Here is a 13,482-nt window from a genome sequence, read left to right as displayed (position 1 = left end):
AGTGAACCACTTGCAGCCAGTATCCACTCCATAGATAGCAACTAAAATAATCACATTTTCCTGTCTTATTTGTAACTAAAGCAGATAGCACTGTTCTCTCTGTGATTAACATCGAATGTGTTTTGCTGAAGCTGCCAGGCCAGCACAGGTCTCAGGTATGGGGCAGTGCCCTGCCTGGGAGCCACAGCACTCAAAGGGCACTCACAAAACTCGACTCAGCTGAAAGGAATCGCAAATCTGGCAACAGGAAAATGACCCGAACTGAAAGCCTTTTGAACTGCAATACAGAATATGCTACGTGCCTAAACCACGTTTATCTCTCACCTGTCACTTTTAAGGATAGCAGAGAAAACCATCACAGAGCTGCTCTTCCAGCCATCCCAGCTTCAGATCTGAAGGTCTGTGAGAAGGAGCATCTTTCTCCGTTATTTACATCTCTTTACAGCAAAACGGGAACTATAACACTCAGGACACCAATCCTTCCAGCTTTCTGCTCACTCTGCTATTCATAGCATAACTTTACTCTAAGCTCAGACCATGAACGACACAACAGCACTGTGCTAGATTTGACTCCTGCACGTTCCTCACCGCATTTTTGTTTTGTAACATTAGGTGATCAGCACTTAATGGATGATTCTTTTTCCAGGTGAAGCTATCCTTTAGCTCAGCGTCAGTTACCAATGTGTTGGCTGTCATCATGTAATAAACTCTGATTTTAACAGTTTTTCACCCTAAACTTGCTAAAGAGTGGGAAAAATTATGGCGGTGCCTGCGCTTCGCTGTGCTGACAGCAGCGGGACGAGAAAACCCCCGGCAGCGCGCGGTCCCGGGCGGATTCCACCCAAAGGAAAATCCACGGGCGGCGGGAGACCGAGGCCGCCGGGCGGGCGGCGGCCGCCACCGCGCGGCCAAAAAGGGAACTGCAGCGGCGTCCGGAGCGGGGCTCGGCCCGGCCGGGAACGGCCCCGCCCGCGCTCCTCATCCCGTGCGCCGCAGCCGGGGCTCATTCCAGCCGGGAATCACCCCGGGATGGCCCCGTCCGCCGCAGCCGGGGCTCATTCCAGCCGGGAATCACCCCGGGATGGCCCCGTCCGCCGCAGCCGGGGCTCATTCCAGCCGGGAATCACCCCGGGATGGCCCCGTCCGCCGCAGCCGGGGCTCATTCCAGCCGGGAATCACCCCGGGATGGCCCCGTCCGCCGCAGCCGGGGCTCATTCCAGCCGGGAATCACCCCGGGATGGCCCCGTCCGCCGCAGCCGGGGCTCATTCCAGCCGGGAATCACCCCGGGATGGCCCCGTCCGCCGCAGCCGGGGCTCATTCCAGCCCGGACTCACCCCGGGATGGCCCCGTCCGCCGCAGCCGGGGCTCATTCCAGCCGGGAATCACCCCGGGATGGCCCCGTGCGCCGCAGCCGGGGCTCATTCCAGCCGGGAATCACCCCGGGATGGCCCCGTGCGCCGCAGCCGGGGCTCATTCCAGCCCGGACTCACCCCGGGATGGCCCCGTCCGCCGCAGCCGGGGCTCATTCCAGCCGGGAATCACCCCGGGATGGCCCCGTGCGCTGCAGCCGGGGCTCATTCCAGCCCGGACTCACCCCGGGATGGCCCCGTCCGCCGCAGCCGGGGCTCATTCCAGCCCGGACTCACCCCGGGATGGCCCCGTCCGCCGCAGCCGGGGCTCATTCCAGCCCGGACTCACCCCGGGATGGCCCCGTGCGCCGCAGCCGGGGCTCATTCCAGCCCGGAATTACCCCGGGATGGCCCCGTCCGCCGCAGCCGAGGCTCATTCCAGCCCGGACTCACCCCGGGATGGCCCCGTCCGCCGCAGCCGGGGCTCATTCCAGCCCGGAATCACCCCGGGATGGCCCCGTCCGCCGCAGCCGGGGCTCATTCCAGCCCGGACTCACCCCGGGATGGCCCCGTGCGCTGCAGCCGGGGCTCATTCCAGCCGGGAATCACCCCGGGATGGCCCCGTGCGCTGCAGCCGGGGCTCATTCCAGCTGGGAATCACCCCGGGATGGCCCCGTCCGCCCAGATTATCCCGTCTGCTGCAGCAGGAAAAGAGAATTCTGCGGTAACCACCCGATCTCCAGCACAAAGTTATCTTAAAGCTGCATCAGAATTGTTCACTCAGAGAGCTAAGAACTACTCGCTTTAAGCCTGGCTACACCTGCACTCCTGACTGTCGAATGGTGTGTCTCAGACACTTCTTTCACACAAACTTGGCAGAATTACTCATTTGCTATAGTCTGAAGTAAGTTTTATACCTAGACCTCAACTTATGTATTCAAATAAAACAAAACATCCAGTACAAGGAAGAAGTAAAAATACCAGATCCAGAATCAAAAGACAACGAATAATGCCCAAAATTGCACATTCCTTGTTAATTATGACCCACCTTTTAATTTGTAAATGCAGCAAACCTCTCTGGCTTGAGCTCTTTCCCTAAAACCTGCCCAGAGAACCCATCCCTAGACCCAGAAATTCCACCCCTGCCCCCCCTTTTTATTTTAAATCACACAATCCATTGAAAAAGTCTGACAGGAAAATTAACCTTTATCTTCTCAGTCTAACCAAAACACACAGTGCTCTCCTCCAGCTCTTTTTTCGAAAGCCACCATGATGGAAAAAAGCCATCAGCAAGCTACCACTGGTTTTGTGCAGTGGAGAGTGTATACAGCAGGAGCAATAGGAATTATCATCACTGCTGGGAAATCAGACTGGAGCAAACTCTTCACTGAAAAAGTTCAGCACAAAGAACCATTTGTTATTGACTTATTTGCTGGTTTTGGCTTAACACTTTGTACAGAGACTTAAATGGCTGCATGATGAAAGGTCCTGGTGCTCCAGAGTGTAATCAGTGACTTCTCAGCAGTCACAGGAGGAAGGACACTGGGTGAAGTTTTCTTCTTAGGTGGTATAGATCACCAGAACCTTGAAGAGCTTCCTATTTATGACTATTTTATAGCTGGTTTTCAGTCCTTACTAGTGAAGTGTCAACATAGAAATAGGCAACTCTGAGCAACCCAGAACTGCCTCCTAGAAACCTGAACTATACTGATAACATTTGATTTTGAAACCATGACTTTAGAGGTAAGTTTGAACCACTAAAACTTCTGGTAATGTTAATATGAATTTTTGTTTATAGTATTATCTGGGGAAATTTGTCATCATAGTCTCAACTTTTTCCCCTTCATGTAAGTAGGATAAACATGGGAACCTGATAAGTTTTCAAGACAGAATTCCAGGATCACAGCAAGACAGACATCAACTATTACTATCCAAAACAAAATAAAAATCAAGCAAACTATTCCTATACTGAACTAGTGCCCCAATACAAACACGGGCCCATTTCAGAACACTGGCATTTGGGGGAAATATCAGTCACTCACTGAACTGTCACTTCATTTAGTGAACTAGAAGATAATTACCCACACAACCCAGTTAAAAGTATTTGCCTTGCCCACTCCAATCTGTGACCCAAGGAGGTTTAGGCTGTGCTAGAGCCTTGGTATAAACAACCTGCCTTGTATGTCAGTAATTAGACAAATAAGGATGTTCTTGTTTGGGCTCATCAGCAAAACCCTCCAAGTCTGTTATCTGGAAAAGCTCCTGGCTAGGACAGCACAGTCATTGATATCCTCCAAAAGCAAATCCCCAGCTGAGTGTGTGCCCATCCTGGCCACTTGCAGAGATAACCCAAGAGTTACAGCACAGTCGGAACTCCTTCAGGGGATGTGCACGCAGCAGCCTGTGCTAGGAAAAGCCAAACTCTTCAGCTCAGCGCAAAAACCAACACATACACAAAGCCAGGCTATAAATTAATGCTGCCAGGTGAAAAGAGGGATCAAGGATGTTCAAGCATCTCAGTTACCTGTAAGACATTGCTATCACTCCTGGCCTAAGAGGGACAACCAACTGTTGTCAAAACTCAGGTGAGGAAGGGACCAGTATAGGCCAGGAAAAGAACTGGCTTCAACCAAACCATGCACTTCTGTTTCAGCAAGGTGAGGGCAAAAGTTCACCCCAGCAGTCTCAGACTGTTAATAGCAGCACAACAGACAAATTTCTGTAGGGAAAAGATGAATTTTGTGTTTTAACTTGTAGGTACACCCTTCTTGGCACATAGGTTTCCAGTGCTACCCCGTATGTCTAAAGAGGAAAAAAAAAAAAAAAAATTCTCTGTTGAAATCCTGAGATCCAAGGGCAGTCCCAGCACTCCTAAGCAGCCTTTAACTCTCTTCATTTCAAGGCCCAGTAAGCAGCACATTTCCTCTGCCAGTTTCCTGCCTTTGCTGTAGCTGCTTTGCACATGCACTTTCCCAGCTGCTTTTGTGATAGAACTCTCTGGGCTTAGACACTGGAACCCTCCCAGCTTTATCCCGGAACAAGGGCCAGTGAACAGCCCAGTTCTTTGTCCTGCCCGAGTTACCACCAAGCAGGGTCTGGCTTTAAGGAACTTGTCAGTACAACCAGAAACCAGAGACCTTGGTGCAGGAAAACTCACCCAGTGGTGTGCAGGGAACACAGAACTACTACAGTTACCTGATCCAACCAGAGAGCAGTCAGAGCAGTCAGGCATGAGTTGCAGGGAAGGATTTCAGTCTCCATTCAGTCCTGGCACTGATGTGACTTTAGAAAACAGGTTCTTGTAACACAGCTTTAATTTTCCTCTTTACTTGACAAAATAGGCTTTGTTTTATCTAAACCCAACTAGTGAAAATTTCCTCAGAAGGGTAAAGAACCTGAACTGAGCAATCTGCACGTGCATTTAAGGCTACCTGCATTATTTAAAATCAACAATTAACAGGGAGTAAACAGAATAAATCTAATGCTGCAAGTAGGCTTTACTCCCAAAACATTGCAAATTGAAGAGAAATTGAAGAGATTCTCTCACAGCAGGATTACTATTCTTACCTACTTCAAAGCTGGATTTTTCTGGACTTGGGAGCAGCACTGAAGATTACAGAGCAAAGCTCCCAACAGAGCAGTCTTTAAGCAGCTTTTGCACCTTTCCAGCTGCTCTGGAGGAATCATACCAAGGACAGTACCTGTATCAAGCAGGTGAGTTGTAAAGATGACACCATTCACAAGCTATGAGACCATACAAACAACTCCAGTGCTGCTGCCTTTTCTTCTTGAAGTGTGTCAATACTGCAGAACTACAGAAGTTTTCCATTCTGTTTTTGAGCAATACATTTCCAGAAGTGAGAGCTTGAAGATAAAAAAGCTACCACAGCTAGTAAAGCAGCAGCAGCCAAGCCAGCAGGATTAACCATGAGCTGCACAGGGAATTAGTAACACTACAGGCAAGAACCTGTAACAGAAGTTAAAGCAAGGTTATGCGGTGAGAAGAGTCAATGAAACATTAAGTGGGATATTGTCCCTTTACAAACACCAAGTGTACAACATTCCTCATTTTCATCCAGGAGCTTCAAGTCTTAATACACAACTCAGCTTCTGAGTAGCTAAAAAAACCAAAAAGCCCAAACCCACCAAGAATTCCCAACTTGAACTAACTTAAAAATGGCTCCTTTACAGCAATATTGCACAAGTAATAATCGTAGTCCAATTTTTGCTACTGGATAGCAAAAGTTGAATATTCAAGTAATTTATGTACACAAACATGCAAGTTAAAAGGAATAAATGAAATGCTCCACTTTATTAAGAAACCAAAAATACAAAACCGAAGAGTTCAAGGCTTCATGTACTCAAACACTACTGAAAAAAAAAAATCCTAAACTTAAGTTTTGCTGACTAGCAGTACTAATATTGACCAAGATTCATCTCTACAAGGTAGTGTTAAAAGTTGACATTTTCCACCATTTGTGCTGCAATAAGCCAGTTTCAAATTAAGATCTTGGTGCAGTTACAGTAAAGTCTAGATGTTTAAATCACTGTGGCTTTAGTTAATACACCACTGGGTAGGCAAGAGCTTTTTAGCTCAAACCATGCTGTTTTCTAGTTAGTGAACTTGAAGACGCTTAGAATTCGTTTAACCAGCTATAGTTCTACTGCTGTTCCATGCAAAGACACAGCTGAAGTCGCCTAACAGACTTGGATGCCATTTGCTTCTGGCTGCTAAAACACAGAGCTCTGAAGGTAACTGTAGGACACAGTGACAGTGAGGAGTTGAGACTGTATCTAACTGTAGCATCTGCAAGCCGAACTGCAGGCTCTGCTCTCCAGCCACCCTGCTCCACAAACATTCCCATCTGCTGGGAACACTCCTCCTGCCACGCCACGCAAGTGTTCACTGCTGGAGTTCTGCCTGGCAGCTCAGCTTTCCCCAGATGCTTTAGTTCTATGCGCCAACAAAAAAAGGAAAGGTTAACTGTTAGCTCTGGATTAGCAAGAGGAGCATAATATGAGAAGCAGGAAGGAAAACAGAATGAGAAATGCAGTAGTAGACAATCAAGTATTACCCTCGAATGAAGAACAGAAGACACTTTGAACAGTTTTCCTAACAATGCATGAAAGTTCACTTGCTTAGAGATACTTGAAATACAACTTTATTACCTAAACAAAAGAATGGGAATGACAGAAACAAGATTTTCCACTTAACACTCTGATGTGACTGCAGCAGTCTTATATTTGAAACTCAAAAGGGGAAGTAATTGCAGTCCAAAAAACAGCTAAATATGCAGGTCCAAAATATGAAGGTTTTTGTTTTGGTTTTTTTTTTTTCCATTTTGTTTTGTTTGTTTTTTTTTTTTTAAACTGCCACATTCACTCCGAAGCCCATTCATCTCTTTCAGCATCCCAAAGATTAAGCACATGTTCTGCTCAGCTAGATAATAAAGTGGCAAACACGCTGCACCACTGACATCACAGGACAGTTGCCTATAAAACTAGACTTCTGACGCTGGGCTCCAGCTTCATCCCTCACAGGTCATCATCTTCATCTGGCAGTGCAGTGGTCTGAGCAATCTGGAACAAAGGAATTTACACTTAGGAACTGTTCTTCAGCTACTTGTGCCAGGAGTCTGACACCAGTTACCAGGCAGTTGTCTGCCCTCTGTGCCCTCTGCCACTGACCTGTAAGTCCTGCTCATACTGTGCTGCCAGTGCTGGGTCCATAACAACTTCAGGAGGTGCGAGCGCAGGCATGGCAACAAACTCCAAGTTAGGATCTCCAATTAGCTTTCTAGCAAGCCACAGGAAAGGCTTCTCAAAGTTGTAGTTACTCTTAGCTGAAATGTCGTAATACTGAAAAAGGTACATATTAGACATTCTTTTTAAAACCCTTTAATATTTAGGACATACCAAGACTAATACACGATCAACTCTTTTACCTTACTTTTTTTTGGACTGCATGGCTTTTGTTTGCATTTTCATAAGCAGTTATGATTTAAGTGTCTAGAAACAAACAGTTTCAGGCAGAAACGATGAACTGAAAGGCATCAAATCTCATCAAGGATGAAACTTTCGTGAGGCAATAGTGCATATACCTTTCTCCTGTGACATGATCTACTGCAGTCTCAATCCTGTCATCAGATGAGATTCTGAGCAGTTAAAGCCAAACGCACAGAAGCTCTTTAAGAACTTATCACAGCTTCTGCTCCAAGCCAGTGATGATCATCCTTAACATCATCACTTCCCCCTCCCCTGAATTTTGGCTGGAAAAGCCAACAGATGTGAAGCTGCCTATAATAACAGAGGCAGAGCACAATTACTGTCCAAAACACAACTCCACTCAACAGACCCCACCAACTGGATTCCTACTGACTTACCTGGAGATTCTTCTTCCTATGGAAGACAATGGATTTTGCCTTGACTTTTCTGTCCTTAATATCCACTTTGTTGCCACACAACACTATGGGGATATTTTCACATACTCGTACCAGATCTCTATGCCAATTAGGTACATTCTTGTAAGTAACTCTTGATGTTACATCAAACATTATGATGGCACACTGAGCTGCAAGAGAAGGGAAGTCAAGTTACACCAGGAGTAACCACCTGCTTACAAGACAGGATAGAGAAGAGGAATCCAGAGATATCCCACATTAGGGTTAAGCATCTGCATTAACTTTGCCCTTTCAGCATCACAGTTCTGACAGCTCCTGTTCTGTTAACAAGTTCAATGCACAAGTCCACAGAACCTGGCCCATGACTGGGTCACCTCACATCTGTGCTGCCTCATCTCAGACCAGCTGGTTTTACCAATTCAGCTGTATCACTGAGGAACATGGTGTTACATCATATGAGAATATACAGGATTATAGACGCCAACGTGCATTTGCCCAAATATTTGACAGAAATCAGTTAACACCAGTTTAACTCATATCACACTAATGAGGCTTTGAGGATCACATCTCAGGACGCCCTTGTCCAGAGCAGTTTCTCAAAGAACCCAATAATACTTTACAAAAATAAGATATAATAAAGATATGCGGGTGAGTGAAGTAACACAGGACACCTCTTCGCCAAGCAGCAGTAAGGAACTCTATCTGCACTTTTTCAGAAAGACAAGTAGACTCTGGCATGGAGATGTCCAACTTCCTCACTGCATCAAAAATCTTAAAAGAGTGTCTTCCAAGCCCTTGGCCTGAGCACAGCAACACAGACAAAAATCTGCACTTACTGAAGCACACACATTCTGCCCCCCCACCCTTAGCCACCAAATTTCACCAGCAGTATCTGGTCGTTAAAGGTGCACCACTTTCACTAATACCAAAGCCCACAGTAACTCACTGAAACACAATCTTGGCATGTTCCCATATTAGCACAAGTTGTCTAGCAAAGGGCACTATCCTACCTACATGAAGAGTTTGAAGGCTTCTAAGCCAGCTCATCAGTGCAGCCACACTTACAGCTTCCAGTGTGGCCAACGAGAGCAGAATAAAGAACTGAAGTCGAAGAGCTACAGAACTGTTCCCCGCCCCCAACATCTTACCTTGGATGTAATACCCATCACGCAGGCCACCAAACTTCTCCTGGCCAGCTGTGTCCCATACATTAAATTTAATAGGGCCTCTGTTAGTATGGAACACCAGAGGATGAACTTCAACACCCAGTGTTGCTGCAGAAATAACAAAAAGCAATGCATTTAGCAAGTCATGGATTGCACATCCATTTGTAAGGTATTGGAGCTCAAATGCTTTTTCAGACATACCTACATACTTCTTTTCAAATTCACCAGTCAAGTGACGCTTTACAAATGTTGTTTTGCCAGTGCCACCATCACCAACCAGAACAAGCTGTGGACAGACAAAGGGAAAGAGTCAGAGAAATGCATCTTTAGGTATTTATCAGCTATTCTAGCGCAGATGCTATTTATTACTACAAACAGCTTAGCTCCTACAAGGTGCTGTAAACAAAAGACAGAACTCCCCATGAAGCAACTCCCTGTGCTGGGAACCAATTTGTTAAGCCCATCATGCTTTAACTCTGGTTAGTCTTATTCAGTCCTTGTAGGTAAAAATTACAATGCACTGTGAATATGGTTCTACTGAACTACTACAAGAGACTGAATGAAGAATATTTAGGGCTTTCAACCTGAATGTGACCAGATTTGGAGAGGAAATGATTAAAACATCCACTGGAGAAAACCATTGTTATCTTACAATTAAAAAAACCCAACAAAACCAAAAACCCACCAACATTTGCACCATGAACTGGGATACGCTAGCCAAGCATTGCAGGAAACCCAAGTAACAAACATCAAGAAGCAGTCTTCAGGACTTCTGGCTGTTAAGACAACAAAAAAAACACCACCAACCCACCAGCCACACAAAGCACCAGAAAATTCTCTTCTGAAACATTTCAACAATTAGCACGTAACAGAAAGCAGGCTATTCTAATTCACTCTCAGCACTTTTTACAGTGAACTTCAGTTCTCAAATTTAAAAATCATTCTGTAGGAAAAGATCCACTAACATTTATTACACTAAACTACAAATAAAACAGATTAACAGAGTTTAACAGACTCTTTTTGTGCAAGCTGTATGCAATACTACAATAAATTGCCCCATTAAGGAAAGACCAGCACGCCAAAACCAAACCCACCATCCACGTCGGCACTCGGGAGTCTCTCCTACTACTTTTCCAGTGAAGGGGAAAAAAAAAATCCCAAACCCAACCTGCGAACCACTCCCTTACCTTAAACTGCACTTGGGGCTCTCCTTGGGCGGCCATGCTGGGTCTGCGGGGGAAATGGCAGCGTGTGAGGAGCGCGGGGAGCGGCCGCGGCCCCGCCGGAAGGGGCCGTTTCCCCTCGCGGGCGCGCTCCGCTCCGCGTGCTCCGGCCCAGCCGCGTGCGGCGGCACAGCGCGCGCTAATGGCGGCGGCGGCGCCTCCGCCCGCCCCCGGCCCCCCGCGCCTTTCGGGCTCCGCCGCGGCGAGGCCGAGCCGCGGCCTCCGTCGGGCGACTGAGCCACGGCCGACCCCGGCTCCTCACGCTGCGGAGAGTCCTCCCGGCCCACCCAGAACCGGCACCCCGCCGCTCAATGGGAGCTGCTGCCCGATCGGGAGAGGCCGCGGCGAGTCCTGCGGGACTCCCGAGCGGGGCCCGCCCCGGCCGGGCCTCCCCCACGCACCGGGCCGGGCGCGCTCCCCGCCATGAGCCACCATGACTGAGCAGCGCCGCCTCCCCCCACCGGCTCGGGCCGCGGGAACCCGGCTCGCTACCCCTCACATCCCACCCGCCCTTCCATCGCGGACGGAGCCGTGCACGGCCCCAGCCCTTCCACCGCCCCGCTCCCGGGGGCGAAAAACCGCCACGCGCCTCGGGTCCCGCAGCCGCAACGCTCCCTCAGGCGCAGCCTCCCCGCCACTCAGCCCATCCCATCCCATCCCAGCCGCGAGCTAACGGTGACCGCCACCCCCGCCGGTGGCGCTTTTCAGAGCGGCCACGCGTGCCCCGATCGCCACGGGGGCGCGGAGCAGCAGAGCCCCGGGCCGGTACCTCTCCCGAGGCGTCTCCCCGCGTCGCTCGCTCCGTGCCCGGCTCAGGGAAAATGGCGGAAGCGCCGTTCAAATACCCGGACAGCGACGCCGCGCGGCCGCGGGCGGGGGCGGGGCCGCGCGTCACGTGGTGCAAGCGCGCGGGAGGCCGGCGGGAGGCGGGGAAGGGCCCCCCCCGCTGCCGGCCCTGAGGGAGCGCGGCGGGCGCGGAGCGGGCGGCACCGGGCTGGGCTGGGCTGGGCCGGGCCCTGTGAGCCCGTCCGGCACGACCGCCCGCCCAGCACGGCCACCGACGCCACGAAACCGCATCACCCAGCGCCACATCCTCGTAAACAGTTCAGGGATAGTGAGTCCATCGCCTCGCTGGCATCCTGACCACCTGAACGGCGAAAACGTTTTGTCAGGTATCTGGCTCTCTCCTTGAAGCCCTTCCCTCGGCGAAAAGGACCGGCCCCGCCTCACTACGTCCTTCTGTCAGGGAGCTGTGGGGAGCATGAGGTGCCCCCTGAGCCTCCTTGAGACTCAGTGCTCTCAGTTCCCTCAGCCTCTCCTTGTAGGACGCGTTTTCCACACCTTTCATGGCCTCGTTGGCCTTTGCTGGACACGCTCCAGCACCTCCACGGCCCTTCTACAGTGAGGGGCCCAGAACCGAACGCAGCCCTCGGGCACGTCTCTCGAGGTGGCAAATGGTCACCGAACGGGCCGGGCAGCTCCGCCCGGGATGCAGGCCAGGTGACAAGGAGCAGCTCCTCGGTGGGGTGGGCAGGAGCGGTCACTCTCGAGGTGTCCTGGTGTGGGTGACACAGCCCCTGTGCCGGGCTGAGCTGCTCAGGGAAGCCGGCAGCCTCCCTGTTGCATCACTAAAATCGCATGAGATGCTGTTTCAGTCAGCTGATGATGCTCTCGCCACAGACAAAGTGAAAAAACGGCACGTAGTTACTTGGAAAAAGTGTTCAACTGCCTCGAGCGTGATTGAATAAAGAGGTTTTTACCAGCAGGACGGTTTAATTGAACAACTTTCAGGTAAAATGGGCTGTGGTCAAAGGGGCTTTCCTTAAATGTGCCTCATGACCATGATTTTCCATTCTTCATACACACTGACCCACATTCACTAGAGAGTGAAGTAACGAAAGCAAAAGTTGTTTTGTAAGTCTTGGATTTAGAATAGTTCTCTAAGATCTCAAAACTCTGTCCAAGCATCAGTGGAAAAAGGTTGTTTGAAAACTGACTTTCAAAGAACGTTAAGAGTTTTGCATATGTCTATAAATACCAAGGTCATGGGTTCACACTGATTTTTAAGGCCTCTGGTATTTTTTTTAATCCAGCACACTTAAATTACTTTTACTATCTTTGTTGCTGCCCCCCTACCCCCTCCCCCACCAAATCTAGAATAAATAAATGATATGTTTTTTACATATCTCTGAATGAATTGACAAGGAAAATATTTCATGGCAGGTGATATATAAAAACATAGTTTATTTCTTGTTAATTTCCTACTGACGTAGACAAAAAACATACACAAAGTTTTACAAGAGTGGCTGTAATTTTTGCATATTTGATAGTGTAATGCCAATCCAAGTATTGCGTAAGATTTTCTTGGAAAAATCACTGGCATGTTGAATTTGCCTTCCCTTTTTGGGATGAGTTGGGTTTGTGTGGTTTTTAGCATTTTTGCTGAGTGCCTCTAGGTGTCAGGATTATTTTTTCAGAATATGCAACTCGTCTAAAATTTTTCTCAGCACAATGCCGTCCTGATAAAACCCTTGTGAATTCCACCTCTCCTTTTGACAAATAGGAATGCCTTTATAAATAGGAGCCCATAAAACCACATCAGTGGAGTTTGGCAGTTTTCAAGAATATAAACACGGGGGGGAAAGCAATATGTAACTGTGTATGTAATACTCACTGTGCTTTAGTAATTTCTTAATATTGTAACAAATTTATTAGTAAACTATGTTTTCCCTGCAAGCCATCTAACACTTCACTTTGGAATAATTTAAAATTCCATTACCATAGCATTTGAGCTCCTGACAAACGCTTATTTCATCGTTACAAAGATAAATTACTGTGGAAACTAGTTTTTATCATCTGTTTTATCACCACGTATGTGTTCAGCTCAGAGGATGCACAAAACATCTGCTCCAGATAACCCCATTCAGCAAAAGCAGCAAAACACTTCAGCAGCATTAGATCACTGCCAGAAAGATTAGAGTGCATGATTTCCATAGGTAATCACCAGAATAATTACTTTTAAAAGGCCTTTACATTTCCTGTATGTTAACTCGGGTCAACTGTGAACAAACTTGGCGACTCTCTGACACAGGTAAACATACAAAATAAAAGGCAGCAGGTACAAAGTGTTTGGAGATGCAGATGAGCGATACAAAGAGTACTGGGGATAAACAGCCACAGATCTGGACAGCACACTTGAACCCCACCCGGGACAGCATCCCACTGGGCCCTCTGCCACTGATTATGACCCTCTGGGATCTGCTGTTAAGCCAGTCCTCAATCCACCTCACTGTTCCCGCACCCAGCCCACACTGCCTCAGTTTGCCTATGATCGAACTGCAT

The 13,482-nt window shown here is 48.5% G+C and overlaps 1 protein-coding gene across 1 annotated transcript; it reads right to left on the bottom strand.

Annotated features, from left to right (window-relative positions):
- Nucleotides 1–5,643: 5,643 nt before the first annotated feature.
- On the bottom strand, nt 5,644–11,029 carry RAN (RAN, member RAS oncogene family). Its single transcript, XM_032128078.1, has 7 exons — nt 10,910–11,029; nt 10,105–10,147; nt 9,119–9,203; nt 8,900–9,025; nt 7,734–7,921; nt 7,039–7,209; nt 5,644–6,930 (listed from the first exon to the last, which is right to left on the bottom strand). The coding sequence occupies exons 2-7, from the start codon at nt 10,138–10,140 to the stop codon at nt 6,886–6,888; spliced, it is 651 nt and encodes a 216-aa protein (XP_031983969.1). The 5' UTR covers nt 10,141–10,147; nt 10,910–11,029; the 3' UTR covers nt 5,644–6,885.
- Nucleotides 11,030–13,482: the final 2,453 nt, after the last annotated feature.

The sequence above is a fragment of the Corvus moneduloides genome, chromosome 18 (assembly GCF_009650955.1).
Source record: "Corvus moneduloides isolate bCorMon1 chromosome 18, bCorMon1.pri, whole genome shotgun sequence".
In the NCBI taxonomy this organism is placed as follows: Eukaryota; Metazoa; Chordata; class Aves; order Passeriformes; family Corvidae; genus Corvus; species Corvus moneduloides.
The sequence above is the reverse complement of the archived record's forward strand: the minus strand, read 5'-3'. Positions and strand labels throughout refer to the sequence as shown.